General features: G+C 45.9%; 3 protein-coding genes and 1 long non-coding RNA gene across 9 annotated transcripts; 3 read left to right on the top strand and 1 right to left on the bottom strand.

Annotated features, from left to right (window-relative positions):
- The first annotated feature begins 27 nt into the window (after window positions 1–27).
- HOXB7 (homeobox B7) lies at window positions 28–5,973 on the top strand. Of its 4 annotated transcripts, none has more exons than XM_071728758.1 (3): window positions 28–161; window positions 1,286–1,886; window positions 4,920–5,973. In XM_071728758.1, exons 2-3 carry the CDS (start codon window positions 1,487–1,489, stop codon window positions 5,171–5,173), a joined length of 654 nt encoding a protein of 217 aa, XP_071584859.1. In that variant the 5' UTR covers window positions 28–161; window positions 1,286–1,486; the 3' UTR covers window positions 5,174–5,973. The 4 variants fall into 4 exon arrangements, with proteins under 4 accessions (XP_071584859.1, XP_071584858.1, XP_071584857.1 ...); XM_071728757.1 differs by having other exon boundaries at window positions 30–161; window positions 1,289–1,886; XM_071728756.1 differs by lacking the exon at window positions 28–161 and adding an exon at window positions 550–807 and having other exon boundaries at window positions 1,289–1,886.
- On the bottom strand, window positions 5,576–25,908 carry LOC139788642 (uncharacterized). Of its 2 annotated transcripts, XR_011722899.1 has the most exons (3): window positions 24,834–25,908; window positions 13,553–13,900; window positions 5,576–5,769 (listed from the first exon to the last, which is right to left on the bottom strand). It is a non-coding gene; the product is annotated as an uncharacterized lncRNA (long non-coding RNA). The 2 variants fall into 2 exon arrangements; XR_011722900.1 differs by lacking the exons at window positions 13,553–13,900; window positions 24,834–25,908 and adding an exon at window positions 9,040–10,223.
- HOXB6 (homeobox B6) lies at window positions 8,041–18,748 on the top strand. Of its 2 annotated transcripts, XM_071728753.1 has the most exons (3): window positions 8,041–8,578; window positions 15,634–16,221; window positions 17,587–18,748. In XM_071728753.1, the coding sequence occupies exons 2-3, from the start codon at window positions 15,813–15,815 to the stop codon at window positions 17,844–17,846; spliced, it is 669 nt and encodes a 222-aa protein (XP_071584854.1). In that variant the 5' UTR covers window positions 8,041–8,578; window positions 15,634–15,812; the 3' UTR covers window positions 17,847–18,748. The 2 variants fall into 2 exon arrangements, with proteins under 2 accessions (XP_071584854.1, XP_071584855.1); XM_071728754.1 differs by lacking the exon at window positions 8,041–8,578 and having other exon boundaries at window positions 15,443–16,221.
- Window positions 20,998–24,001, top strand: HOXB5 (homeobox B5). Its single transcript, XM_071728749.1, has 2 exons — window positions 20,998–21,799; window positions 22,807–24,001. The coding sequence occupies exons 1-2, from the start codon at window positions 21,250–21,252 to the stop codon at window positions 23,052–23,054; spliced, it is 798 nt and encodes a 265-aa protein (XP_071584850.1). The 5' UTR covers window positions 20,998–21,249; the 3' UTR covers window positions 23,055–24,001.
- Window positions 25,909–26,486: the final 578 nt, after the last annotated feature.

Here is a 26,486-nt window from a genome sequence, read left to right as displayed (position 1 = left end):
GCTGGGACGGGCGGAGGCAGGGGCTGGGGCCGGGGAGCTGCTGCCTGGGGGCCGTGGGGAAGGGGAGGGGGGCAACTGCCATGGCTTCTGCTCTTCTTGTCGTTTCTAACAGTTCCTGGGTGGTGACAGGTTGGGAGTCTGGCTGGAAATCCTTCCTGAAGGTAACGTGTGGTTTTTTTGTTTTGATTTTCCTCTTCTCTCTCCTTTTCTCCTTCTCTCTTCTCCCACCTCACCGCTGCCTCCAACCCCCACCCCTGGAGATGAAGCCCAGCTCCGGGTCTCCTTTTCCTTTCCCTCCCACTCATCTCAAAAAAAAAAAAAAGACAATTAAATTGTCAGTCGCGCAGCTGAGCTGCTTCCGAGCTGCCCTGCCATGGCAAGAGAGGACCGCGGGGATGCACACCCACCCCCTTGCAACATAACCTTGGGAAAGGAGAAGCAGCACAACCCCTTGATGCACATCCACCATTGTCTGGGCTTCTTTTCCTGCCTGCAAGACTTTCTTGCTTTCTAACGATCCCCACCTTCCCTAAAAAAAAAAAAAAAAAAAAAAAAAAAAAAAAAAAAAAAAAAAAAGGCAGCTCACATTTTGGAAGGTCTCTCTGCTTTTCCAGCAGAAAGCAAAGCAGCCAGCTGGTAAGGTTTCACTTCTAGCTGTAATTGAGTCCCGCAGAACCGCTGACACACTAAACAAGGGCTCTGTGCACTCTTTATTTTTCGCAACAAGAAAAGCAAGTGCCAGCTCAATACGAAGCTCGAAGCCTGTGGCAGTGGAATAAATTAGATATAGAGCTGAATGGCATTTGGGTAAGAAAAAAAAAGAGCCCTGAAACTATTAGGTATCAATGAGACATTTGTCTTTTTTTTTTTTTTTTTTTTTTTTTTTTTTTTTTTTTTTTTTTGGGGGGGGGGGGTGGGGGGGAGGTCGGGGTGGGGGTCAAGGGGGTCGGGGAGGGAATTCTGTACAGTCTTGTGAAAAAAAAGTACCTCGGAGCCAGGAGGATGGTGCGAAGGAGGGAATTTTAGACGGGATCAATAAAGGGATAAATAGAGCTCCCTTCCTTTTCCTCCAGCAGAGAGAGACCGAGAGGGAGACGCTGGTTTATCAGCAACGTGCTTTTACCCCCCCACCCCACCCCTCCTCCCCTTTTCTCTTTCTCCCCCGGTCAGAGCTGAAAACTGATTACAGGTTGCTTATCGACTCCAGCACAATTTCACCCCTTCCAGCATAGATCTTGGAGGGTTTTATATCGCATCAATTATTTATCATATTTTATAAATCCAGCAGCACTCCAATTCTTTTGCCCCCGAGGAGGGAGCGGGCGGCGATTGGCGCCGCCGGAGCCACGTGCCCGCGCGTCACATGGGCCGGGAGGAAAAAGGGCTCCTTTTTGGTGTAAATCTGGACTCTAATTCCGTAATATATCACGGTACCTCGTAAAACCGACACTAAAACGTCCCGACCTACAAATCACCCGGCCAAATTATGAGTTCATTGTATTATGCGAATGCTTTATTTTCTAAATATCAAGCCGCAAGTTCGGTTTTCCCATCCGGAGTCTTTCCCGAGCAAACTTCTTGCGCTTTCGCCTCCAACACCCAACGAGCGGGTTATGGGGCCGGATCCACGCCTCCCTTCGCCGCCTCCATGCCCGGGCTCTACTCCAGTGGCAGCGCCGTGCACCCCCAGCCCCCCAGCATGTATTCCTCCGGTTACGGCCTGGAGCCCGGTTCTTTCAACATGCACTGTTCCCCTTTTGAGCAAAACCTCTCCATGATGTGCCCGGGAGATGCTTCTAAACAGAACTGCAGCAAAACGGACCAGAGGGACTCAGATTTGCAAAGCGACAGTAACTTCCGTATCTACCCCTGGATGAGGAGCACAGGTAAGTCCCAGCCCCCCCAAAGAGAGGAGCCCGGAGGTTGGGGGGAGGTTAGAGAAGGGAGGTGGGTGAGGGGAGTGTAAATTATTCGATGGCGTGCGCGGGGGGTGGCGGAGGGGGAGGGGGGAATTGTCCCCAACTCCTTTCATGACGTTTCACCGAAAAAGCATCTTCAAAAGAGAGTGGGGGAGAGCGAACACCACCACCACCCGCCATAAAGCCATCCTTTTAGCTTTAAATATTTATTGGTGTTGCTGGGGCTGTGTATGTGCCATGCAAAAGGAAGTTTGTCTTAGAGAGGACAGACAGAACTGCAGAAATAATGGCGAGCCCTCTTCTTCTGCTATATTTACAGGATGGAGATTGCGCTACCCCCATGTAAATATAGATATAGATTCTGAAAGGAACTATTGATGGGAGGTGCTTGCAAGCCTGGTTGTTTGCTGTTAGATTGCAAAACCTTCATTTGCCAGCCCCTCATCACCACAATGTCCCAGGCACTGCAATTCATCGGACCGTGTTGCCATCAGAAACAGCACCTCATCAGTCCCGGTGCAATTAAAAGCCCTGCACTCACACCGGTGACACTCCGGTCGGAATGCGGATGGATGGATGGATGGATGGATGGATGGATGGATGGAGAGCGGGGGGAGTTCCTTTATTTGTGTCACCTTCCTAAAAACATCCTCGCGGAGTGGGGCGGTGTGTTCCTCACCTTGGGAAAAACTCTTTGGGGACCGTGGGGTCTTCAAAGTGGCCCTGCTGGGGGTCCCAGAGCCGCTTGCAGAGCTCAGGGCAGCGCAGCTCCGCGGAAGGCCGCGCAGTACTCCGCGCAAGGGGCGCCCCACACCGGGACAAGCATCCCCCTCACATGTGTCTCAAACCCAAAGCCTCTGAACGCCGGGCGGCCGCGATGCCTTCAGTCCCCAACGCGCTCTGTCTGTGGGTATTAATGTCAATTAACATTTAATAAATATCCATTGCCCTGGCGCGGGAGCGGTCCCGGTGCCTCACGGTTCCCCCCGGGCCCGGCTGCACGGATCTCAGCAGGGTCGGGCCGGGCTGCCCCTGCTCGGAGCGGCCCGGCCGGTGCCCTTGTCCAGGCGTGGTGGTGTTTACACTCGTGTAATGCTGAGAATGGAGGCAGAAAGGCACTGCTGTCCCGGCTGGGAGCCGAGGGGAAGGCGTGAGCTCATTTTCCAACCTCCCTGGCTTCGCCCCTTGCCGCGCCACAGATTGCAACTTGAGAGCATCCCTGCGAGCGAGCCCCTCTCCCCCGCCAAATATTCGGGAAGGGTCTTGTTAGTAACCCTGGGGGGCGAGGGGGTGCGGGCCAGACTCCCTGCTAAGCAGAGGAAAAAGCAAAACAGCGAAGCAGCCCATGTGTAACGTCTGAGAGAGGCAGGAGTTACCTTCACACTTATTTGGTGGTCAGTTCTTTCCATTACCTGCTCCATAATTCATTCACTTTCACCGTTGATTTATCAAAGACCAAATATTTCTGGTCGTAAACACTTCAATCTCTGCTTTTATCTGACTTTAGATTTAAGAAGTGCCCCCCCCCCCCTCAACACCCTCCCCTCACTTTTAGCCTGTGATGGGAAGAGGATCAACATTAGAGAGGGTTTGGAGACAAGGCAAAACTGCGCTCAAAAAAACCCCAAAACACCCAAACCAATAAACCCAATGAACGCTCTGGGATCTGATGAGTCTAAAAGCAGAGAAACTCGACCTCGGTTGTAAAAGCGGGGTGTCCATCTGCCCCGTCCGCCTCCCCGGGTGCCTCATGCCCACTGTGCGATCGTGCTTGTGGAATTTCATCAGCAGAGATAGAGTTGTCATCCCTATTCAGCAGCAGTTTATGGCTCTCCCCTCAGCGGATTTTACAACCCACATTCCAGGACCTGCACATTTTTACTTTACAGCTAGCCTGGCTATTTTGGCTTTTTTTTTTTTTCCCCCTTTTTTTCCCCCCCTTTTTTTTCTTTTTTCTTTTTCCTTTTTTTTTTTTTTTTTTTTTTTTTTTTTCTCTTTCTTTTTTTTATCCTTTTAATGACTGGACCTTTTTAAAAAGAAAGAGAGCTTGGGGGGTGGGGGGGAAGAGGGAAGAAGAGGAGTCTGGTGGAATGTGTGGAGGAGAAGCTGAGAGTTGCTGTTCGCCATCCCCCCTGCTCTGGGAAAGAAGAGATTGTGCTACAGATACACACAGCATTTACATAGGAAATCCAGTTGAGATCACAAACACCATATTGTAGAATTATTTCCCATCAGACTTCAGGAAATGTAGGGTGGAGGGAAGAATTGGGAGCTGGGGCCTTTCCTAATCCCTCTCGCAGGCAGATGGATCCTGGGGTAAGAGTTGAGGTGCTTCTCGTCTGCTCACAGCCCCCACAAGAGCAGCCTGGGGGTAGCAGGCCCCCCCTGCTTAGCCCTAGAAGTGACTGCTGTGCCCAAAATATCCCCTGAAATAATTAAGACCATCACACACCTTCCAAGCAGGCACCCTGATGACAGCTTTAAGAGAGGACAAATAGTTGGATTTGTGTAGGTAGCAGATGCCTCTCTCGCACTGCCTGACTGTATTCCTGTATCTATTCCCCAGCCAGATGAAACTTCTGGTGTCTACACGGAAATTAAAGCAGGAGCTTGGAGTCTGAGAGCTGCCGGGCGGGCAGGAAACTTTCTGAACTTTGGTGATCCCTCAGAGACACGCACGGGCACACACAAAAAAAGCACCGCACGGTTTTCAGAGATGAAGGGAAACCAAAGCTGGGGTGGTTCGGGGGCTGAGACCAGAGAGGATGAGGTGGGAAAAGCCCGGAGCAGAATAAACTGATCCTGGCAAGTCACAGGAGTGGCTGTCCCAGGTTGTACAGCTCCTCCGAGGGTTTTGTCCTCCTGTGGGTGATGGTTCCTTGATAGGCCGCACCCAGAGGCAAAAGCAAGAGAGCAAACCGAATTATCAGCTCCCCCCCAAAAAAAAACTCATCTCCTTCTAAACCTTCGTCTGATCTAAATCTGCATTTTATTTCCCAGGCACTGACAGAAAACGGGGCCGCCAGACGTACACCAGGTACCAGACCCTGGAGCTGGAGAAGGAGTTCCACTACAACCGGTACCTGACGAGGAGGAGACGCATCGAGATCGCCCACGCCCTGTGTCTCACGGAGAGACAGATCAAGATCTGGTTCCAGAACAGGCGCATGAAGTGGAAAAAAGAGAATAAAACTGCCTGCTCCGGCTCCAACAGCCAGGAGAAACCAGACGGGGAGGACGACGAGGAGGAATGAAAGCGGCGAGAGATGGATGCAGGGAATGTGGAAACCCACGCGAGAAAAAAAAAAAAAAAAAAAAAAGGGGGGGGGAAAATACACACACACACAAAAAGACTATATATTAGAATAGATAAATGAAAAGAGCATAAATAATAAAAAACCCTAGGAATGAAACATTGTATTTCCTGACACTGAAAAAAAAAATACTACCTATATAAATTGTTTTTTTGTTTGTTTGGGGTTTTTTGTTTGTTTGTTTGCTTTTTTTAAACAATAGAATGACTATCTACCTATTAAAAGTGGCTTTAGAGTCGGAATAGACACATTTTTCTATGTGAGTCTTCATATAGTACAAGTAATTTGTAAATCTCCGTTTGTACCTCGCTGTATGTACTTTTTGGGTCTGAAGTAACGTGGTCGTGTTTAGCACCTTTAATTTAGAAAATGTGAGCAGAAAACGGCTGAATGCAAATTATACTTAGCGGATATAGTCCTGTACATAATATGAATTATTATTATACCTTCTCCCTGTAACCTCTGCGGTTCTTTTCTCCTCGCTCTGCTCTTTTGTCTGTGTATATTTTCACCTGGATTTCTTCCTCGTTCAGGTTCTACGGGAAAAAAAAACAACAAAAAAAAGACACACACAAAAAAAAGGAATTAGTATTGTGCTACGTAAATGTTGTATATCGAAGTAGCAAATTATTTAATGGCGACGCGTTGCTTTTTCTTTTTCTTTTTTTCTTTCTTTCTTCTTCCCTTGTCTGTGATTATTATTATTATTCGAAATAAAACTCAAACCTCCAATAATCTAATATCGCCATGTGTTCCTTCCCCTTTTCTTTTGAAAAATAACACGCGGGTTTCAGGATTTGCTCTTACCCGTGTGAAATAAATATACTAAAATAGCCTGAGAGGTTAATACACCCCCTGACTTATCCCGAATTTGTCACTCTCTCGCTCTCTCCTTTTTTTTTTTTCTTTTTTTTTTTTTTTTTTTTTTTTTCTTTTTTAATGTTATTTATAGGACAGCTAATCCCGTCAGAATTTTAGTACCTATTCAATAGATTTGGCGAATATCCTCAGATATAGTTGATGTTCCCTCTCCCTCTGTGATGGCGCTGGGGCTATTACTGAAGTAGGTAAAGACCATAAAGGAGGAATGCAAAGAAGCCATAACCAGCCCAAATAGTCCATCCGCCCCTCGTTTTAATTTTCTTCTTCTCATGACTAATTTGCAGAAACCGGTTCTCTTTTGCCGTGCCGTTATTTTATTTTATTTTACCTTATTTTATTTTATCTTATTTTAGATTTTCCTCCGCCCTTAAATTACTTTGCTGCGGACTGGAACTCTTTCATTAGCACCAAATAATGTTCAGCATCAAAGCATGCATAAAATAAATTAAAGCAATTAAACGCAGGGGAAAAAAAAAAATCAACAATGCAAAACAAAAGGCGAGTAAATTTAAGCACTTGCGCGGGGGACCGTCCTCCGCCGCCCTCACCCCCTCCCACTCCTGCCTGTTTATTTATACTGCCAGGTTGCGCAGTAAAGCCGCGGATTCCTCTCGCGGAGGCTCCACGTAGTTTACTCCACAAATGCGTTGCGCGAGATGCACAGGGTAAATTAAAAAATATATTAAATAAATAAAAAAATAAATTGCAGCCAGCTTTGGAAGGATTTGGTGATGGCAGCTCTCCACCTTCTCCCCTTCCTTCCCTCCCAGACTCTCTCTGCTTTTTCACCACCCACCACCACCTCTGACTTCCTGGCCTGAGCGCAGGGCATCCTTTTTGCAGGTTTTTAGCGAAAATAAGATGCCACGTCAAGGATCTGCGCGCCCGCGTCTCTAATCCCGCTAATCCTGCACTAATTATGGGAAGGCCATTATGAAAGGCAGCAGCTCTTCGGGCTTTTGCCTACTGAAATTCCCACTTGGAGGGAAGGGAAAAGAGAGGGGAATCTTCCTGTTCCTTGGTGAAACCCCTCTGTGCAATCTCTGTGCAGGAACAATCTCTGCAGGTTCCAGAAATTTCCAGCCCCCCCTCGGCACGCAGTGGCCAGGCTGGCTGAACCCCCTCCTTTCAACCCTGGCACGGTCGGGTTTGAGCCGAATTGAGAAAAAATTCCATGAAAAAAACAGGCAAAGGAAATCACCCAGACTCTTTACTATGGTTAAAGCCAGGGCCGCGGTTTACCGGAGGGGTGACCCACCTTACCGGAGCATCCCCCACCGCGCTATAGCGGGGGACGCGGAAGGACCGGGGCGGGGTCCCGGTTTCTCTTTGGGGGCGTTTGGTGGTGAGGAACCCGGCAGACATGAATCCCACCCGGCTTGGCTTTGCCCTGGGCATGAACACCTCGGCCATGCGTTTATTGCCTTTATTTACCTTTTTTCCCCCCCTTTCCCTGCAATCTGCTAATTGCCCCTTCCAGCAGAAAGGATCCAAATTGAGTAAATTAAATTTAAAAAAAGGACAATAAAAAAATCCCACCCGAACCCCACTGTTTTACTGTGTCTTTCCCCATTTAAAAGCCAAACCCAAACCCAAGCTCTTTATTCTGGGGGGGCGATTATTGTTCATAGTTTAACGTGTGAGGCTTTATTCGATTATTTTTCTCCACCCCCCCACCGCCCCTGCAACCAAGGAGGGGGTGAAAAAATTATCCCTGAACCCCTTTCCATATTCTTTTATTTTTGTTTTAAAAAAAAGATGGCGGCTAAGAAAAAGACTGCTGTTAAACCGGTCATGAAGAAATGCAATAAATTCCTTGTTGTTTTATGAAAATTTACAACTTTGTGATAGAACTTTATGAGTGGCTGGGTTCTGGGATTGGCCAGAGCCGGTCATGTGGACTGCTAACCGTGAACATGAACTTTTTATTATTTCCCATGTGGTTATATTGCACCATTCTTCTGTCCGCTGCACCTTGGGTCGGATCAGTGTCCTCTATAGGGCTCTCGCCTCTTTACATTTTTTTACTTTTGTGTATAAGCTCGATAGGGCTAAAACAGGGGAGAGGGGAGGGGGGGGACGCCTATCCAGACATCCACACGCACACATAGGCACCCACCTCCGCACACACACGTAGCAAAAGAGTTGTAGGATTTTTTAAATTATTATTATTTTTACAATTTTTTTTTTTTTTTTAAATTTTTAATTTGCCTGCTGATTTGGAATCTCAGTAGTAATGGAGGGGCAGAGGAGATTCTGGACGGAGTGGAGGCTATCATTTTTCAAAGAGGGAAGTTACTCCATTTTCTATGCAAATGACAGAAATGCAAGAAGCGCTCACAAGTCAGAGAGGCAATCGACGGCTATCAGGTTGGGACAATATTTGTCAGCTAACAGATAAGCAAAACGCTGTGTCTCTCTCCCTATGTATTTTACTTATACCACAGAAATGGACGTCAAAAGGTAAGGGAATAATATATTTTTCTCTCGATTTTTTGTTTTTGTTTGTTTGGTTTTAATTTGAGGAAATGTATTTGTCAAGCTGCCTTTTCTGTTCCATTCCCCATCTCCCTCTCGCAGCTACCCATGGGGGGGGAAATAGGAAAAAAAAGGGTGGGGTAATGAAGGAGGGAGAAACTCGAAGACATCAGGGCTGGTGGAGATCTGCTTAAGTTACAATTTTCCTGAAAAAGGAGAATGTGAAGGTGAGAAAAGGAGAAAAAGGCGAGGGGAGGGGGGGGGAAATAAAAAAAAAAATGGGGAAAAAATGTATAGAAAGAAACTGAGAAAAGGAAAGGAAGAAATAGAAAGAAAACTGACTATAAAACAAGAGATGAGGGGGGGAAAAAAAAGAGAAAATAAGACAGAAAATTAGAAATATAAAATAACGAAGTAAGAAGGGAAAATGAAGCCTGTAAGGTCACCTGGAGACAGTAGACGTGGAATGGATTTCGCAGTAGCTCGATGACAGAGGTTTTTAGACAGTGCCTTTAAAAAAATACCAAACCCTTTGTGGGTAGTTGTGTTTTATTTTTCTCCCCCCCTCCTCTCGCAGAATCTCTTGCCAGTTTGCCTGTCTTGAGGCGAGCCCAGTAATTTGGCGAAGTTTGTGTGGAAGCCAGTTGGGTTTTGCGTTGCTCTCCAGGGTCATTATTATGTGGGTGGTTTCTTCGGCGAGGGCAGTTCGCGGCAGTCCTCGGAAATAAGGGTCTGGAAATTAGGACTGTTTGGATGTTTTGTTTTTGTTTTTTTCTTTTTTTGTGGTTTCTTTTTTAATAAAAAAAAAAAAAAAAAAAAAAAAAAAAAAAAAAAAAAAAAAAAAAAAAAAAAAAAAAAAGAGAGAGAGAAAGAGAAAGAGAGGGAAAAAAAGATAATAAGAATGAAGCCAGCCCAGAGCACAGCGGTCTCATTGTAATATTTTTTTTCCCCTCGTGAAACTCCCAAATGAAGCTGACGTTGCGATGCAATAAACCTCCGTGTATTTAATTGCGTTCTGCAGTGTTAAACGGGGCTTTACGGCTTTCCCGAGCGGAATCTCGGCTTGGGTTTCAGCCCCACGGTGTGTCGGGGCTTTTCCCAAACCAGGTTATGTGCCAATCTCCCTCTTTTCTCCCTTTCTGACACCCTAATGCTCTCCCTCGGGTTTAGGAAAATATTTGCCCGGAGGTGGCCGTCATTTTAAATCTGGTTTTTGTTTTGTTTTGCTTTTCTCCAAGATTTCAAGGGGTGGGTTTGAAATGCAGTACTAATTGCTACTGTTACGAGGTGATTTTAAAATAAGATAATATAAGAGTCTGTGTGCGTGAGAAGGGATTGAGTAAGACGAGATTCATTACTTAAGCATAAACCATTTTATGACGGGACGATTTATCTCTCCTAAACTGACTGTGCCTGAATATTGTGTGGACAAGAGTAAATGATCGCAAGCCGCGGAAATAATAAACAAAAAGTCATTTTTAACAGCTATTTCTTTCCGAACCTGTTACATTTTTCATAAATCACGGGTTAAAAAATGAATGCCGGTTCAAATGCCTGATCTCCATTTCCCCTAAGTCTCCCCACTCTCGTTTATTTTTTTTCTCTTTGTAAGGAAAAAAAAAAAAAAATCTACCTATATATATGTATATATAAAACTAATTTAGAAATCTAACTCTAAAAAGCTTTTATGCCGATTCTTTCACATCCTGCGTGGGCAGCCACTTGTGGCAACTCCGCACCTCGCTGAGCGCAGGTCTTTTTAACCATTTCAGCCCGGTGCGGTGCGGGATGACCAAGAAACCTCTGTGCACCCCCCGAGGGGGTGGTTTGCGTGAGGAGAGCGGGAGGTGTGGGGGGGGGGGGGGGGGGGTGTGAAAGCCACACTGCTCCCCGTGGGGCTCCCTTCCTGGCATCTTTCCTTTGCTTGTTTATTTAAGAAAATAAAATCCAAGGGTATAAAGGAGGGCAGCCCCCCGCCGCTCCGTACCCCCGGTGCCGCCGCCGCGGGGCTCGCCCATTCCCCGCCGTTTGCTGCCATCTACTGTCGGCGATAGCGGCCGGCGGCTCCCGGGGGGCTCCCCGCAGCCCGTGACCCTGCGGGGGGAACCCTGGCCTGGCTGCCCTTCCTTGTCCCTGGCTGGGTGGAGGTGCCCGGGACCTTCGCCTCCTCACCCCGACCTCTGGTTTCAACCTCGAGGCCTGATGCCCCGCTGTGAATTACGACGGGAAAATGTGATTTTTAACTGCACGCTTCAGCCTTCGACTGTCTGGGGATGCACATCTAGAAAGCACTCGCACACCTCAGTGCCTTCACACGGGCTCTGGACACCCCATGTGGGTGCAGACATCCCTCCAACCTCTGGGGCTGCTCGGGTCCGTCTGTTCTGTGAGGTGTGGGTATCTTTTTTTTTTTTTACAAACGTATATAAACCAAACAAACATAACACAACTATGCACAGCTCCGGGCTTGCATCTCTCTGTCTATGTGCACATGGAGGATTAAAGGTGTCTGGTGGGCGGATGAGGGGGGGGAATGTTGTAAAATGCAATGCGATAATGACGCAGGAGGCGAGGAGGATTTCAGTTAATCATAAAAGGGAGAGGAGCTTTTATTTATTTATTGCTCGGAGTGGTCATTTCGGTGGGGTCTGGAAAAGATATGTCAAGTCGTGTACACAGAATGGAGGTGGTTGCTGGGGAAGGAGCGGGAGCAAAGGCAGAGGACGAATCACTTTTAAGTTACTGTAGGCTTTGAAGGGACAATGCGTGTCTGTTATTTTAAAAGGTTTCTCTCTCTCCCTCCCTCCCTCTCGCTTTTCTCCCTCTCGTTTTCTCCTTCTACCACACAGTTTCCTGGCAACTGTTTACGTCTAGACTAGGGACATTTTCTGGAAGAAAGTGAGATGGACAGAGACTATGTTAAAAAAAAAAAAAAAAAAAAAAAAAGAGAGAGAGAGAGAGAAAGAAAAAGAAAGTTTCTCTCCTTGACCAGCACCAGCCATGATTAACTTGTTCCCTGCTGTAATTCCCAACAACACCAGTATTCGCTTTCCCCATTACATGGTCCGTCTCACTTTTCCTCTCCTCCCTGGCTTTCCCAATATTCTTTGACCAGCAGCCCCCCATTACCCTCCCCAAAGCTTTCTTGCGCGGAAATACTTTAGTCTGGATACATCTTGACTCCCCTACTCCCCTCTCACCACCCACCCCCTCTTTTTTTTTTTTTTTTTTTTTTTTTTTTTTTTTTTTTTGTTAATAATTAGCTGCACTCTTTATTGGAACAATGGTAGATTATTATTGCTTCTTTTCAAAGATCCCATTAACAAGGTTATTATGCACTGCACGGGAAGTCAGGTAAATTAAACGTAAATGGCTGGAAATTAAGTTTCAGGCGGTTCTGCGCGGGGAGAGTGGGTATTTTTCTACACCTTCAGGGATTATTGTTTTAAGTATTCCAGCCCTGGAGCTCTACAGGGCTCTGTGGTGTGGTGTTTTTTTTTTCCGATGTGATTTCGGGTGTGCATGAGCATTACAGGGGAGGTTGCTCTGCTGCCAAGGGCTTTCTATGTCTGACTCCAGGAACAAGGGGTTTTTTCAAGTGTTTTCATGGTGTTGGCTTGACTTTATGGCTGCAATAAGTCCCTTGGTAGGGAAACCCCCGCTGTGTTCTCACTTCAGAAGGATCGGGAATTCCAGCTCCACATGAAAAAAAAAGAGTTTCATTTTTTATTGGAACCAACTGCACTGAACTTTCCTACCAAGTTTTTAGCGGGTTTAGCTTTCACACAAGCAATGCTCTGTTCTGTTTGCATTTCGAAATATTTGGGTGTTGTTTTAATCCCCTCATCTATCTGCCTGAGCTCTGCTCGGTGGGCTTGACCAGAAAAGCAAAGCGACAATAAGTGGGAGCTTCCTGGGTAAAGAGCTGGGGTTGTACATACTGTAAATACTTCTCTTTATCTTTATTTATACCCTGCCAGTTGAGTGATGGCTGTCAGGAGGGGAAAGCCTGACATTTCAACAGCGCGGGGAAATGTGTGGTACCACCTTCTGGGGTCTCTTGCAACTTCCCCGCTTTATTGCTCCTTCACAGCAGCCTCTGGTTTTGAGAAGATAAGGCCAAAGGCTGAATAAAAATGTGCCCATCTGTGCCCTCGAAGGCGGCTCTCACTTAAGGGCTACTGTCTAAGCTCTCTTCTACAACCCCTGTTGCTGTGTCTGTCTCCCTCCCGTCTGAGCTGGCGCTGGAGGCGTCCAAAGAAAATATATTAGCAAAATCGGTCTTTTTTACCTTCAGACTTTTGCGGGGAAGGCAGGAGAGCGTCTGTTAAACAGCTACACTAATAACTCTACAGTTAATTTTTTTTTTTTTTCTTCCCTTCCCCCCAGCCCCTTTTTGTCAAGCTCCTGAACAGAGAATAGAAACCACCTCTGTTCTGCACATTCACTTCTCTGAGATTTAGTGCGGATTAAGACCTCTGCTCGTATTTACATGTATTATAGGTAGCAAATCAATTAGACCGCGGGCCTGACCCTCCGGAAGATAAAATCTATGACAGGCATTGGGTTTTAGTTTTTTGTTTTGGGGTTGGCTTTTTTTTTTTTTTTTAACACATTGGAAACCAAGTTTTCTTGTTCTTTCCTCCCCCAAATAACCACCTATAGGATCATCTTCTTCCAAGAAGCAAGACGTATTTTTTCTTTATCTACACGGCATCTAAAATGTCAGCAATAAGCAATTAGCGAGCGGGCAGCTTCAGTTAGTGCATTTGAATTTTCTTCAAAAATATGGACTGTCGAGGGACAGTTTTATTATTTTAGCGATATTTTAATAAGGTGAAAGTTTGGGGAAAAGGGGGGCGAATTTTTTCCCAAAATATGTAGAGGGATTTATTTGTAAAGCAATCACGAGAAGTGAGAGAAAATATTAGAGAAAACATTTTCAGCAGATGTACTCACGCATTGAATTATCAGGATATCCCGTTTCTTAGCCCAAAATTTGCATGCGGGAGCTGATCATGCCAGGTAATCGCTGGTTTTGCAGAGCTACAAATATTGCGTAACTCTCTAATCAAGTGTCTGAGCTGTTCGGCTCCTGCTAAGCAGTTAACTTCAGGCTCTCATCCGATTTTTTTTTTTCCTTGTTTAGTCATCGTTCCCTTTTCAATCTCACTTTCTTTTTTCCTTTTCTTTCTTTTTTCCTTTTTTTTTTTTTTTTTTTCTGTTTTTTTTTTTTTTTTTTTTTCTTGCATACCAATAAAGCAGATCTACGTAAGTTTGGGTCCATTCCATACACAAAGGGAAACTCTGCAAGAACAAATATGAGAGATATCAGTCAAGAGAGGGGGTGGAGGATGGAAAACTACTTCCTCTGCATGTTATTTCCTTGAATTATAAGGATTATGTTTCAGTCGAAATGTTCATTGCAGCCGTGGCATGAAACAATCTTGGCTTTGCTGCTGTAAACACGATGCTCAAAATAAATTAGCTCGTAATAAGATACCAGTTTCGTAGAGACTTAAACCTTCGTCAGAGAGAGAGCAGCGTTGGCAGCTCTACAGTCACCATGTAATATATGTAATTCTAGATTTGTAGCACAGACATTCACAGCTCCAAGTACAGGGAGTGGGTATTATAAGGCGTGTCGTTTCGTTGCACATAAAACCCGACAGACAGATGGCTGTAAATTCGGACAGGAAACAAACCCTTGAGAAGACGCGAATTATGGGGGGACAGTCCTGGATTTAATTTATGTATTTATTTGTTTGATTATTTATTTATTTTCCCTGTGAGGTCGCTCTGATTTTCTCATTCGGGGAAAAGGAAAATAAGGAAGGCAACGAGAGGGTCCAACTCTACCTTGAGCAAACAGGGATCAGAGGGTGCGGGGGATGCACCAGGTAGAGCAGAACTGGACAGAAGCAAACCCCAGAGCAAAAATGCAGCGTTTATGGGAACCGGGACTTTCTTGAGACTTTCGGAATGATCTATTCCACCCTCTTAACTTTGCAAAAATAGGTGTTTTGTAGAGAGGACCGGGCTCAAAAGGGGGAGATGCAAACCCGCGCACCTCCAAGGCAGCAGCCCCACCACACTGCCAGCTCTCCCCTCGTTAAAAAAAAAAGCCATCTCGATCGGTCACAATCAATAAATTCAGCTTTTGACCGTAATCCAAGGCTTGCTTGTAGCCATAAAAGGTGGGGCATAGATTTGGTATTGACAAAAAAACGCAAGAGGGCACAATGCGGTACCGGACTCGGGAGGAGATCAGGATTTAGCAAGGAATAAAGGAAATACTTCGATTTTTCATTTATCTCCCCAACATGGAGCTTTTGCAGGGGAAAAAAATTAAAGAAAAATGCACTATAGGAAAAGGGGGAGGTTTGGTTCAAGCGAGCGCAGCTTTCCTGGACACGGAATGCTAATCTATGGTAATTAGATAAACATGAAACGAAATAAGTTGTCAAAACCGATTTCTTCTGCTATAGCAAACCTAAGTTAATCACCCCGGAGGGATTTTCTCCTTGCAAAGTTCACACACAAAACAAACTTTTATTTTTTTCCTTTATGTTTTTTTCCCCCGCTCTCTTTAACTGTAGCAAAGTACCCATCCATTCCAGGAAGGTTTGCAAACACTAGGGGTTAAAGTTTTCCGAATGCGAATAATTAACTCTGCCCCCCCCCACCCCCCCCCCCCGACATTTACAGAGGGCATTTGTATACGTTTTATGTGTGTAAATACATATAGGCGCGCACACCGCCAGCCCTGCAGACGGGCTCCCGCACACCCCCGCGCTGAGCTCCGGGGGAGGAGGAGGGGGAGTGGAGCGGGGGGGGCCGGCGGGGGGGGGGGGAACGGACGTTTATTTATTTATGAAGCTCCGAGCGCGTCGGGAATGTTTCTTTCGGCTGATATTATATATTTGGTTAAGGGGGTGCATTTCTGTTGTTTAAAAGGGAGGGAAAAGGGGGTGGATGGTTTGTTCTTGGGGTCCCTGGTGCAATCTCAGCTCCTCATGGGTGCTATTTTGCAACCTCAGGCGCCTGCTATTGGTCAGCCCATGATCAGATGGTTGTATTTCCTTGTGTCCCTCGCTGGCACCACGCCATCTCCCTTCAGCTAAAACCCAATCTCCGATATACTACTAATAGCTAAACCACTTGGACTATAAAACACAACAAATCATAAAGCCGGGGAAAGGACGGCAGGCTCCTTCCAATGAGTTCTTATTTTGTCAACTCGACCTTCCCGGTGAGTCTGGCGGCGGGGCAGGAGCCCTTCCTGGGACAGATCCCGCTATATCCCTCGGGCTATGCGGATCCTTTGAGGCACTACCCCACCACCTATGGAGCCACCGGCGTCCAGGAGAAGGGCTACACCTCCTCTCCTTACTACCAGCAAAGCAACGGAGCCTACAGCCGCAGCTCCGCCTGTGACTATGGGGCCGGCGGGTTTTTCAGGGAGAAGGACCCTGCGTGCCCCCCCCCCAACCTGGACGAGGTGCCCTTCGCCCCCGAGCCGCGCAAGTCGGACTGCGCGCAGAGCAAAACTGTGTTCGGAGAGAGCGAGGAGCAAAAGTGTTCCGCCCCGGTTTACCCCTGGATGCAGCGGATGAACTCTTGCAATAGTGAGTTTACTCTTTTACAGAAATAAATACATCAATCTCCTCCCCCCCTTTCTTATTTGTTACCGCCAGAGAGAGAGAGAGAGCGCGAGCGAGCGAGGGAAGCAGGAATAAGGTTCACTTTAGAGCCCAAACTTCCAGCGGGGAAGTTGGGCGGCACGAGAAGCTCCAACTTTCTCCTGACACGCACCAAAACTTCACTCCGCTGAAGTATTTTTCTCCCAGCACCCCTCCAGCTAAAAAGTTTGTTCTGTCTTTAACCCCCAAGACACTATTTCTCCATCCTCTCCCCCCTCCCCCCCCCCCCCCTTTTTTTTTTTTCTTGAGCATTCCAGTTTGCGTGTCACTCAGCTACACCGATTTGTCTCTGTCTTTCACCCACACGCACAGGGAGATATCTTTTCTAAATCAGATCGGGATGACTTTACACACGCACGGACCCACGCTCCCTACACACACACGCAGGTCCCTCTCTCGCTGGCTTCCCGATCTGGAGTTAAATAATATAAAAGTGTTTAAATATTTGAAAGGAGCGGGCTACATTTTTAATGAAACTCACACATAATGAAAAGTCTGCCTGGGGAGAATCTTTCCCCCCTCTCCCCACGGTGATATATGACTTCTTTAAGTGCTGTTTCCCCAATCAAAAAAAAAAAAAAAAAAAAAAAAAAAGGGGGGGGTGGGAGGGGAGAAAAATAATAGATGCTCTCCCCCTTCCCATGTTTAGATGCATTTGTTGCCTTTTAAGTTCCAAATTGATGTCCATTAGCGCAGGGACATAAAGTGTTGTGTCCTCTTTAATGTAGAGTTTGGGCAGATCGATTCACTTCATTATTGCTTAAATGCTCAGATCTATTACAGCTGCCGGTAGGGTGGAAAATAGCAAGGGCGGGAGAAGGGGGAGAGAACACCTTGCGATTTTTCATCCCGGAATAAGATAGATCTTGCCCTGTCTCCCCAGCCCTGCCTGAAGCCTGGCTAGTTCAGCATTAACCCTTCTGCCCCGCTGCTTGTAACGCTGCTGCGGATCCTCCGCGGGTGCGGCCCGTCCAGGGAGATCCTCCCTGGGCTCACGGAGGGGGCTCAGAGCCATGAGGGTTATCTGAGACTTGGCCAAAGCCTTTGGAGGGCAGGGGAGCGGGCACACACCCCTCCGCACACAGCCGCGGTGCGGGGCGTAGCATCCCCGCGGATTACCCAGGATCTCCGAGGCTCCATTAAACCTCAGGGCTTTCCCTTCTCTTTCCTTTCCTCTTCCCCCAACACTCCCCTATCCCCCTTATTGTTTTTTCCTATTGCTTTTCCTATTTTTTTTTTCCTTTTTTTTTTTTTTTTTTTATTTTTTTTTTTTTCTTGCGGGTGCCACAGGTTCCTCTTTCGGGCCCAGCGGCCGCAGAGGCCGCCAGACCTACACCCGCTACCAGACCCTGGAGCTGGAGAAGGAATTCCACTTCAACCGCTACCTGACCCGGCGCCGGCGGATCGAGATCGCCCACTCCCTCTGCCTGACGGAGCGGCAGATCAAAATCTGGTTCCAGAACCGCAGGATGAAGTGGAAAAAAGAGAATAAATTGCTCAACTCCTCGCAACTGAGCGCGGAGGAAGAGGAGGAGAAAACGGCGGAGTGAAAGTATTATTTAAAACGCACAAAAAAAAAAAAAAAAAAGAGAGAGAGAGAGGAAAATTAGGGAGTGAATGAGTGTGTGAGAGAGCTGAGAGGATGAGGGGGGGTGTGAGATGGCTGCGAGGACAGGGAAAACCTGCACATTGGTGGGACAAGCCCTCTGCAGCAGCGGCAACAGACAGAAAGTTTGGGCCACCAATGCCATGGACTCGTGTTCCCAGTGAGCTGTCGTGTCCAGAAAAAAAAAAAACAAAAACAAAAAATCAGGCTTCTAGTTGCATTTTTAATTTTTTTTCCTTCGTAGACTTCCCTCCCCTCCCACTTCACCCCCCGAAATGAAATAATAATAATTATAAAGTCAAGAGATAGGGAGAAAAGTGGGAAAAGAAAGAAAGGGAAAGAAAAAAAAAAAAAAAAAAAAAAGAAAAGAAAAGAAAAAAAAAAGAAAAAAAAGGACTCCTACCCGTATTTCTACCCTTGGTGTCACTGTTAGTCATCTGCTAACTCTTGTATTTAATGGAAGTGCTGCAATATATGTCATTTGGGGTGTTTATTGTCTTAATTTTGTAAAAATGTTTCATGCACGGTTGACATAGAGGTTTTTTTTGGTTTTTTTGTTTTTTTTAATTTTTCCCCCCCCTCCTTTGGTAAATTAATCAAGCCCTGGGGTCTTTGTAATTAGTTTTGTTGTTTTGGTTTTTTGTTTTTTTGTGGGTTTTTTTTTTGTGTTGTTTTTATTTTTGTTTTTAAAGGAAAATCTACTGAAAGAACGTGTACTACCTAAAAGGATGCAAAAGCAACAGCAACAAAAAGTTATATTTTATTAATTTTTGTACGTGTTGTGTTTGAAGTTTGTCTTAGGTATGGACATGGAATTCTCTAATAAAAACAAAGTCTTCGATCTCACGCACACCCCCCCTGTCATTATTGTTGCTGTTATCTTTCCCTTTTCCAGGGAACTTTCCAGTCTTAAGGAGTGGAGGGTTGTAAAGAGGGTTTTGCTTCTCTGTGGGTGACACTGTCTCCTAATCTGCAAGGACACGGAACTCCAAGCACACGGAAGTTACTGTGGAGAGATAAATCTGGTTTTCCCTCTTTTTGTCTAATCTTAAATGGAAGACCTTTCACCAATAGTATTTCCTCGCTGACACTGCTGTAGGATCACTCTTTTTCTTTTTTTTTTTTTATTGTTACAGTACAAAGAGTTATGACGAAACGCTCTCCATATACATAATAAATCAAGGAAACGGGCAAAAAAATATGCTCTCATTTATCTACCAAAGATACCTAACATTTGCCCGGCATCTTTCAAACATCTGGTCCCTTACTTCATATCCCCAAATCAAAGTGAAGTGAATACAAAAAAAAAAAAAAAAAAAAAGTCCAGATTTCAAGGACATTTGCCCTGAGATACGAGGAGCTGCTCAGCTCCAGGAATACAGGAATATAGCCTGCATTTAAGGGGAAAAAAAAAAAAAAAGTGGAAAAAATCTAAACGAAGTCTAACGAGCTATTTTAAACGAGGAGATTTTTATTTTCGCTTTTAATTGAAGGAGTTGTCAAAGGCTCCTTTTGAGAGGCTGATCCAGCTCAGGATGGGGAACATTTCTGCTTCGTTCCAAAGAGGAATCTCGTGCATGTAAACAGCAAACTTTTCCTGGGTTTTGGGAATCAAACGAAAAGAAGTGCTTGGTTTTTTGGTTTTTTTATGTTTTGCTGTGGGTTTTTTTTCTGCTGGGGTTTAGGACTGGAAGCAAGAGAGCAGCCCAGCCGCTTTCTGATCCCGTTTTCTGCAGCTTCACGGGGGGAAATGGCGATGAAACAGTATCTCCTGCCTCCTCTCCCCTTTCCCCATTCCCCAGAAGAAATACCTATGTATGAATGCATTCCCCCGTGCCACAAGCTGGTTTAATGTCAGTCACTTTTAAAATCAATTCATGCAGAAGCTTCACAGCTGTAGGACATTTACTATTATTGCCACGCTTTTCATTGCCCGTAATTATTATAATTATATGTCACTTTCAATATGGCGCATAATTTCCAATGAGTTGCAGACAAGCATATGAAATTCCTAAACTGCCTTGGAAAAAAAAAAAAAAAAAAGAAGAAAAAAAAAAAGAAAAGAAAAAAGAGAGAGAGAGAGGGAGGAAAAAAAAATGAAGAAAAAAATAAGGAAAGTAATGCTTAACAAAGCACAGCCACAGCCTTTTTTTACCCTTTTTTTACAGCCAACGGTTTTTTTTACCCTTTTCAAAGTGCTTTTGCTCCCCAATATTCCTTGCAGGTTAGCAAATGGAAAGGAAAAACCATGCAGCACAATCCTGTGTTCAAAGAGGACATTGAACCGCTCAGGAGCAAGAATATCATAAAAGCAACGTTGCCAACCAGTTCCACCGGCTGGACTTTCCCTCCTTTTCCTTTATTCCAGCCACACTATTTCCCTTCCTTTTTTTATTTCATTGTTTTTATTTTTTTTTTTCCCCCTTCAGAATTAAGGTGCCACCAAACCGCTGGCTCCATGCTCAGCGTGCAAGAGCCCTCGACTTTTCTGACAATAACCACGCGAAATAAACCCAAGCAGCCACGCTCCCCCCACGTCCCGGAGCAGCTTGGCTTTATCCCCCACCCCCCAGCCCTTTACCTCCTCCCAACCCCCTCTGCCTCTCCCTTGCTCCTCCAGATATTAAAAGAGAAGCTTGCCCGGCCTCCCAGAGCCTCGGCACCTCATCCCTCGCCGCTTCCCCAACTTCCCTTAGAAAAGAAGAAATTAAGTTTAATAAAGAAAAAAAAAAAGAGCAACAAAAAGAGCCGGGACAAGACCCACGCGGGGCGCGCGGACAACGCCCCCCCCCCCCCCCCCGCCTCCGCGCTTTATTTATATATTTTTAATTTTTTTTTTTTTTTTTTCCTCTTGATTTTTAGGAAGCACCCTAAGCAAGGGGGGATGGGGAGCAAGGCTCAGTTTTGGGGGGGGGGGGGTGCGTGTCCCCCCACCCCCTTCCCTTCCTTCCTTCCTTCCTTCCCCCCCCCCCCTCCGCGCTGGCGGGGATGGGTGCGGTGCCCCCGCGCGGCCGGCAGGTGGCGCGCTCCGCCAAGGTGGGGGGCGAGCGCGCACGGGGGCGCGGGGCGCTGCGCGGCAGACTTGGGCCTAAAGCGGCTCCGCGCTCGTCATTATTTGTAACCATAGAGCATGAATTACCTCTTGAGGTCATCAGTGAGAATTTACGACTGGTCAACAAAAGCACGTGATGCCCAAACGCACCCCCCACCCTCCCCCCATATTTGGCCGCATACATAGCAAAAACGAAGTACAGTGCATTGCTATAATTCATTAATACATCATAAATCGTCAAGCACAGGGTTATAACGACCACGAGCCACAAATCAAGCCCTCCAAAATAACCCAAATGAGCTCTTACTTTGTAAACTCGTTCTCAGGGCGCTACCCAAATGGCCCCGACTATCAGTTACTAAATTATGGGACCAGCAGTTCCATGAACGGTTCTTACAGAGATTCAAGCACCATGCATTCCAGCTCTTATGGCTACAACTACAATGGGATGGACCTTAGCATCAACCGCTCAGCCTCCTCTAGTCACTTTGGGGCTGTGGGGGAGAGCTCCCGCGGTTTCCCTTCTCCAGCTCAGGAGAGCAGGTTTAGACAGGCGTCTAGCTGCTCCTTATCTTCTCCCGACTCCCTTCCCTGCTCCAACAGCGAGAGCCATGGAGGCAAACCCGCCCCGTCCCCCTCCGACCAAGCTACTTCTGCCAGCACCACCAACACAAATTTCACAGAACTAGACGAGACCAGCGCGTCCTCGGGAGCCGACGAGGGCACTCCAATAAGCAGCAGCATCCCCCGAGCACAGGCAGAGCCCATCGCAACCTCCACCGCAGCAACAGAAGGGCAGGCACCTCAGATATTCCCTTGGATGAGGAAACTTCACATTAGCCATGGTACAGCTACTTCTTTCTTTTTTTTTTTTCTTTCTTTCTTTTTTTTTTTTGTTGTTGTTCTTTTTTTTTTTTTTTTAATCCCTTGTCATTGTCGTTGTTGTTTTTTTATTTTCTCACACCCCTCTCTATTTTTTTTCCCCACTTACGATGTTTTTTGGTTTTTTTCACCCTCCTCACCCCCCCCCCACAGCACTCCCTTTTTCCTCTCCTTCCTTTTATTCGGTGGAGGCTCTTTGATCAGAAACGCAGCTATTTATTGCTTTTGTATTTCTTGCTCTGATCGCTGCTTTAAAGCTGCCTCTGGCGCCTGGGGGATGGGGGGGGGACGATTTTATTTTAGTTTCGCTATTCTGGCCGCGAAATGGGCGCTTATTTCAAGCTCGTAGCTCTGTGTGGACAGTGGGAGAAGGTAAATTAAAAATTGAGGGAAGGGGGTGTTCCTTGAGGCGTGGGGGAGAGGAAAGGAAAGAATTGACCATTAAAATGGCATTATATGCACAGATGGGTCTCAGTCCTTTCCTGCTCTTATTTTGCTGGGTGGATGCTCGACAATCTGCTCTTGACAAAACCAAAATTACGAGGAGATACACGGGGAATAGCGACTCCCCCCCCCCCTTTCCCCCTTCCCCAGTTTTCTCCTGGAGAAAAGAAAGCAGCGTTAAACCTGATGCCCCTACAACCAGACCCAGAAACACCCAGGCAGAGGCGAAAAAAAGGGAGATTTCAAGGTCTCGCTTCCCCCCCTTAAATTATGAATATTGAGCTGCGAATGTTGGTTCTTCAGGGGCCAAGGGTGGGGGGGTTTTACACGTGTGTGGGGGTGTGCGAGAGAGGAGGGGGGCACGTTGTTATTTGGGGAATAAGCAGCTTTCCTAGCTGCCCGAAGAAGGCGAATATTTCACCTCGTTATTAAAATAAAAATAGCCTTCTGGATAACAACAACAACAACAAAAAAAACCCTAGCAGAAAGCCAAAACCCAAACCCCGCTGTTGTCCGTGTTATCCAGACATGACTGGACCAGACGGGAAGAGGGCGAGGACAGCGTACACTCGCTACCAGACCCTGGAGTTGGAAAAGGAATTCCACTTCAATAGATATCTCACCCGCAGGAGGAGAATAGAGATCGCTCACGCTCTCTGCCTCTCCGAGCGCCAGATCAAAATCTGGTTCCAGAACAGGAGGATGAAATGGAAGAAGGATAATAAACTGAAAAGCATGAGCCTAGCCTCGGCGGGCAGCGCCTTTCAGCCATAAATTCTAGAGGTGGAATATCGAGGAGAGAAGAGGAGACGGAGGGAAGGAATCCGCGAATAAATAAATAAATAAATAAATAAATGAAAGCGCCGCAGATCTTAGTTTCAGAGTACTGTACAGTGAGGCACCTTCTTTTCGGCATGTTGTTGATATTCTAAAACAACGCGTATGGTACCGTTATCCCAGGACTGAGTTCATGTCGTGTTCTGTTTTTTTTTTTTTTTTTTTTTTTTTTTAAATAATAATTTTTTAATTAAATTTTATTTCCTGATGCTCCTCATGCTCTTGTTCTTCTAAATGTATGTGTCCGTGCTCTCTTGATGCTTTCTGGAAAGCTAGCATGTTTTATGTGAGCCCTTTAAATGTTATAACTTATTTATAAATTGAGAACAGATACGATTGTTTGTTTATTTGTTGGTTTCCCCCCCTTTCCTGAGTTTACTGCTTCTGGGTGAGTTCTTCTCTGCCTAAGCTAAAAAAAAAAAATAAAATGGGGGTTCCTGCACTACAGTCGCAGATAAAAAAAAGAGAAAAAAGCAAAAAAAAAAAAAAAGCAAAAAAATTATAAAAAAAGAAAAAAAAGAAAAAACTTGTATCTTTCTGTCTTAAAATTGTCCAGTCTGTGTTTTAGTTCAAACTTCAGGCCAGGATTTCCAGTCCCAGGCTAATTCTGAGACGTACTCTTAGAAGTGGGTAACATTCACTATTAAGAAAAAGATAAAAATGTACAAAATCGGACCAACAATAGAGTGCTCTAATGTTTGTAAATACTAGAAATATTTCTGATGTGACTAATAGACGGTTTGTAGTGGGCAGAGTGAATGCAATGTTCTGTGTAAAAATGGCATCTGTCATGTCTAGCTGCCTGATAGTACTTTGCCAATAAGCTTTTTGTATTTGTTTGTAGCTTTACTTGAAGTCAAATAAACGTTTCTCCTACTCAGAAAGCCTCCCAGCCGCACTTTCTACACAACCTCGCAGACTTTTCAGATCACGCTAAAGCCGGGGAGATGCCTGGCATGGAGCTGGGTGCTCCCAGCAAAGCTCCAGCCTCTCCTGGGCAGCTCCTTGGGAGCTCCGAAAACAACAAACATTTCGCCTTTTTCACATCAAAAAACACCCTCCTGGCACCGCACGGGAATAAACCGCAACCCTCCACCCTGCCCCAAACGCCGTCTACCCCCCAAAAAACCCCCCAACACAGATCCCACACACCCACCCCCCACCGTATAAGACAAACTGGTTCCAAGTACTTCAAGTGTCCCTCCCGCGGTATAAACGCTTCCCCGGCAGATTTTAGGCGCATTTCAGGAACCCTCAGCTCTAGACATTCACATTTTACACGCCAGAAGTATTTATATCCGCACCTCCGTCCGCGTAAACCTGTTTTTCTGCCTACCTGTGGGTTTGTACAGCTATATTTACAGATATATTTCTGCTCTGTCTAGACCATGGCTCTCTATAAGCGCTCTCCCCGCTCCCTCTCCCTCTCGGTTTCTTGGTGCTGAACTGCTTTTACCTCCCAGTCTTTCTGGCTCAACATGTAAATAACAGCTCTGTAAACTACTGACACTCTGCTACACCGACCCGTTTATGGCCGCGGATAATTTAACATCATCAGGGATGGCAAACCACGCCATCCCGCTACCCAGGGAATCTAAGACAAGGCACGAGATACTCCGGTTTAAAGTCGCTCGAGTTGGCAAAACGCCACTGCCAGCTCTACAAAACCCTCAGGCTTTTTGTCCGCAGCAAGTAAAGTTGGAGCTTAAAACTTACCAAACTTAATCTCCCACTGTTTAGGTACTTCTTAAGTGATTTTGAGAGGGATGTGAAGTGGACTGTCAGATCCCAAACCATTTGCTCGCCTTCCCTTGATTTTTTTTTTTTTTTTTTTTTTTTTTTTTTTTTTTTTTAGCAACAGCAAACTATACCAAAAGTGGGTATGACATTTAGATGTCAAATGGATAGGGTTTTATCTAGAAGTTAGATCGTAAAAATCGCCCAGACCTCAGACAGATACCCCTCACTGGCTCTCAAAAGTCACGTGAGGTCCATAAAGTTAGTTTTATGGTTTTGGGGAGTTGACAATGTACAATATATTTCACATTCTCTAGAATGTTAAGTGACACTTTAACTGCTTGGTTTGGCTTGTAAGGGGCAGCAATGGGTGAGCACTTTTCCAGATGAGATAAACGTTGCAATTGCAGGGAACATGTTTTGCGGGTCCAGTTTTCAGTCCAGAGAGCCAATAGCCTGGAGTCCTGAAAGTAAGTTCTTCTGAAATATTATCTGCTTAAACTATTTTAAAGGGTTGGTATGGCTAAAGGCTGAGGGGGAAGGAAAGAGGGGCTGTCTCTCTTTCAGAGCTTTATTTCTCACTTTTCGAAGGTACTAATTCTTACCCTCCCGAGAGCTGGAATTGCATTACGTTTCCACCACAGCTTCGAGGCCCGAAAGTAAAAACTTTGTGTAAGCGGGAAAATAGAAAAATCTATGAAGCTTCATTGTCATGGAGAGGGCAAACTTCATCGTGTCTGTGCCGGGGGACATGTGTACTTCAGATAAAGTTTGCTTTTGCCCTTCGCCATGCAAAAAAGGCTCTTGCTGGGTTACTGGAGGTGTTTTGGTGTGGTTTGTGCTGCTCGCAAATAGCCCCAGATCTGGCCCATACCTTTGCATTTCAATGAGCTGTGTTCGGTCTGTGGTCCTCAGGTTGTTAACACCTTTTGACTTGAATTCTTTACACCTGCTTGTCAAAGATGCATGTGCACTTTTTTGTCTCTTTCGGCCTGTTTAGGGACGCGGTTTTCTTTGCCCCAGTACATTTTTTTTTTTGTCGTTTTCTTTAACTTTTTTTTTTTTTTTTTTTTTTTTTTTTTTTAACGTGGTGGTGTTTGGGGTTTTTAAAATGGGTTTTGTTTCTTTCTTTTTTCTTTTGGATTTCGAGTTTGTTTTGGCTTTTTTTTTTTTTTTTTTTTTTTTTTTTTCTCCCCAATAATACGAACGAGTTTCCTCATGTTTCAGTAGTCTGTTTCTACCATATGGAGACACTGAATGACCGCTGTTGTGTCTCCAGCCTGTCTTGAAGGGCTACAGAAAAATAATCAGAGAAACCCCAGTTTGCACAGGGACCCTTCAGACCGTATGGAACCCACCTAGAGCTCAGAGATTTCCTTCTCTCCCTCTCAGGGTGACATGTTTCTGGAAAAGCCAGGCAGCAGCCTTTTTCTTTGGGAAAATAAACACTTAGCAGGGATGGGGATGAGAGCAGGGTCTGCCGTGGCTCGGGGGCTGGGGGCTGCGGCGGGGGCCGCGTTCCCCTGCCCCGGGCTGGGGCGGGCAGGTGGCCCCGCACGGAGGCTCCTGCTCCGCGGCAGCGTAGTTACAGCTAAATAGAGCAGCTAGGGCAAAACAGGGGGTGGGAAAACA

Source organism: Heliangelus exortis, chromosome 29, assembly GCF_036169615.1.
Source record: "Heliangelus exortis chromosome 29, bHelExo1.hap1, whole genome shotgun sequence".
Classification (NCBI taxonomy): domain Eukaryota; kingdom Metazoa; phylum Chordata; class Aves; order Apodiformes; family Trochilidae; genus Heliangelus; species Heliangelus exortis.
This window is presented reverse-complemented; position numbering and strand designations above follow the sequence as displayed.

What these genes read in the sequence shown, in the direction of transcription:
- HOXB7 (XM_071728758.1), top strand. Translation starts at nt 1,487, where the DNA reads ATGAGTTCATTGTATTATGCGAATGCTTTATTTTCTAAATATCAAGCC. An exon ending in CCCCTGGATGAGGAGCACAG is followed by an intron (nt 1,887 to 4,919) that starts GTAAGTCCCAGC and finishes TTTATTTCCCAG; the next exon opens with GCACTGACAGAAAACGGGGC.
- HOXB6 (XM_071728753.1), top strand. Translation starts at nt 15,813, where the DNA reads ATGAGTTCTTATTTTGTCAACTCGACCTTCCCGGTGAGTCTGGCGGCG. An exon ending in GCGGATGAACTCTTGCAATA is followed by an intron (nt 16,222 to 17,586) that starts GTGAGTTTACTC and finishes CGGGTGCCACAG; the next exon opens with GTTCCTCTTTCGGGCCCAGC.
- HOXB5 (XM_071728749.1), top strand. Translation starts at nt 21,250, where the DNA reads ATGAGCTCTTACTTTGTAAACTCGTTCTCAGGGCGCTACCCAAATGGC. An exon ending in GAAACTTCACATTAGCCATG is followed by an intron (nt 21,800 to 22,806) that starts GTACAGCTACTT and finishes CGTGTTATCCAG; the next exon opens with ACATGACTGGACCAGACGGG.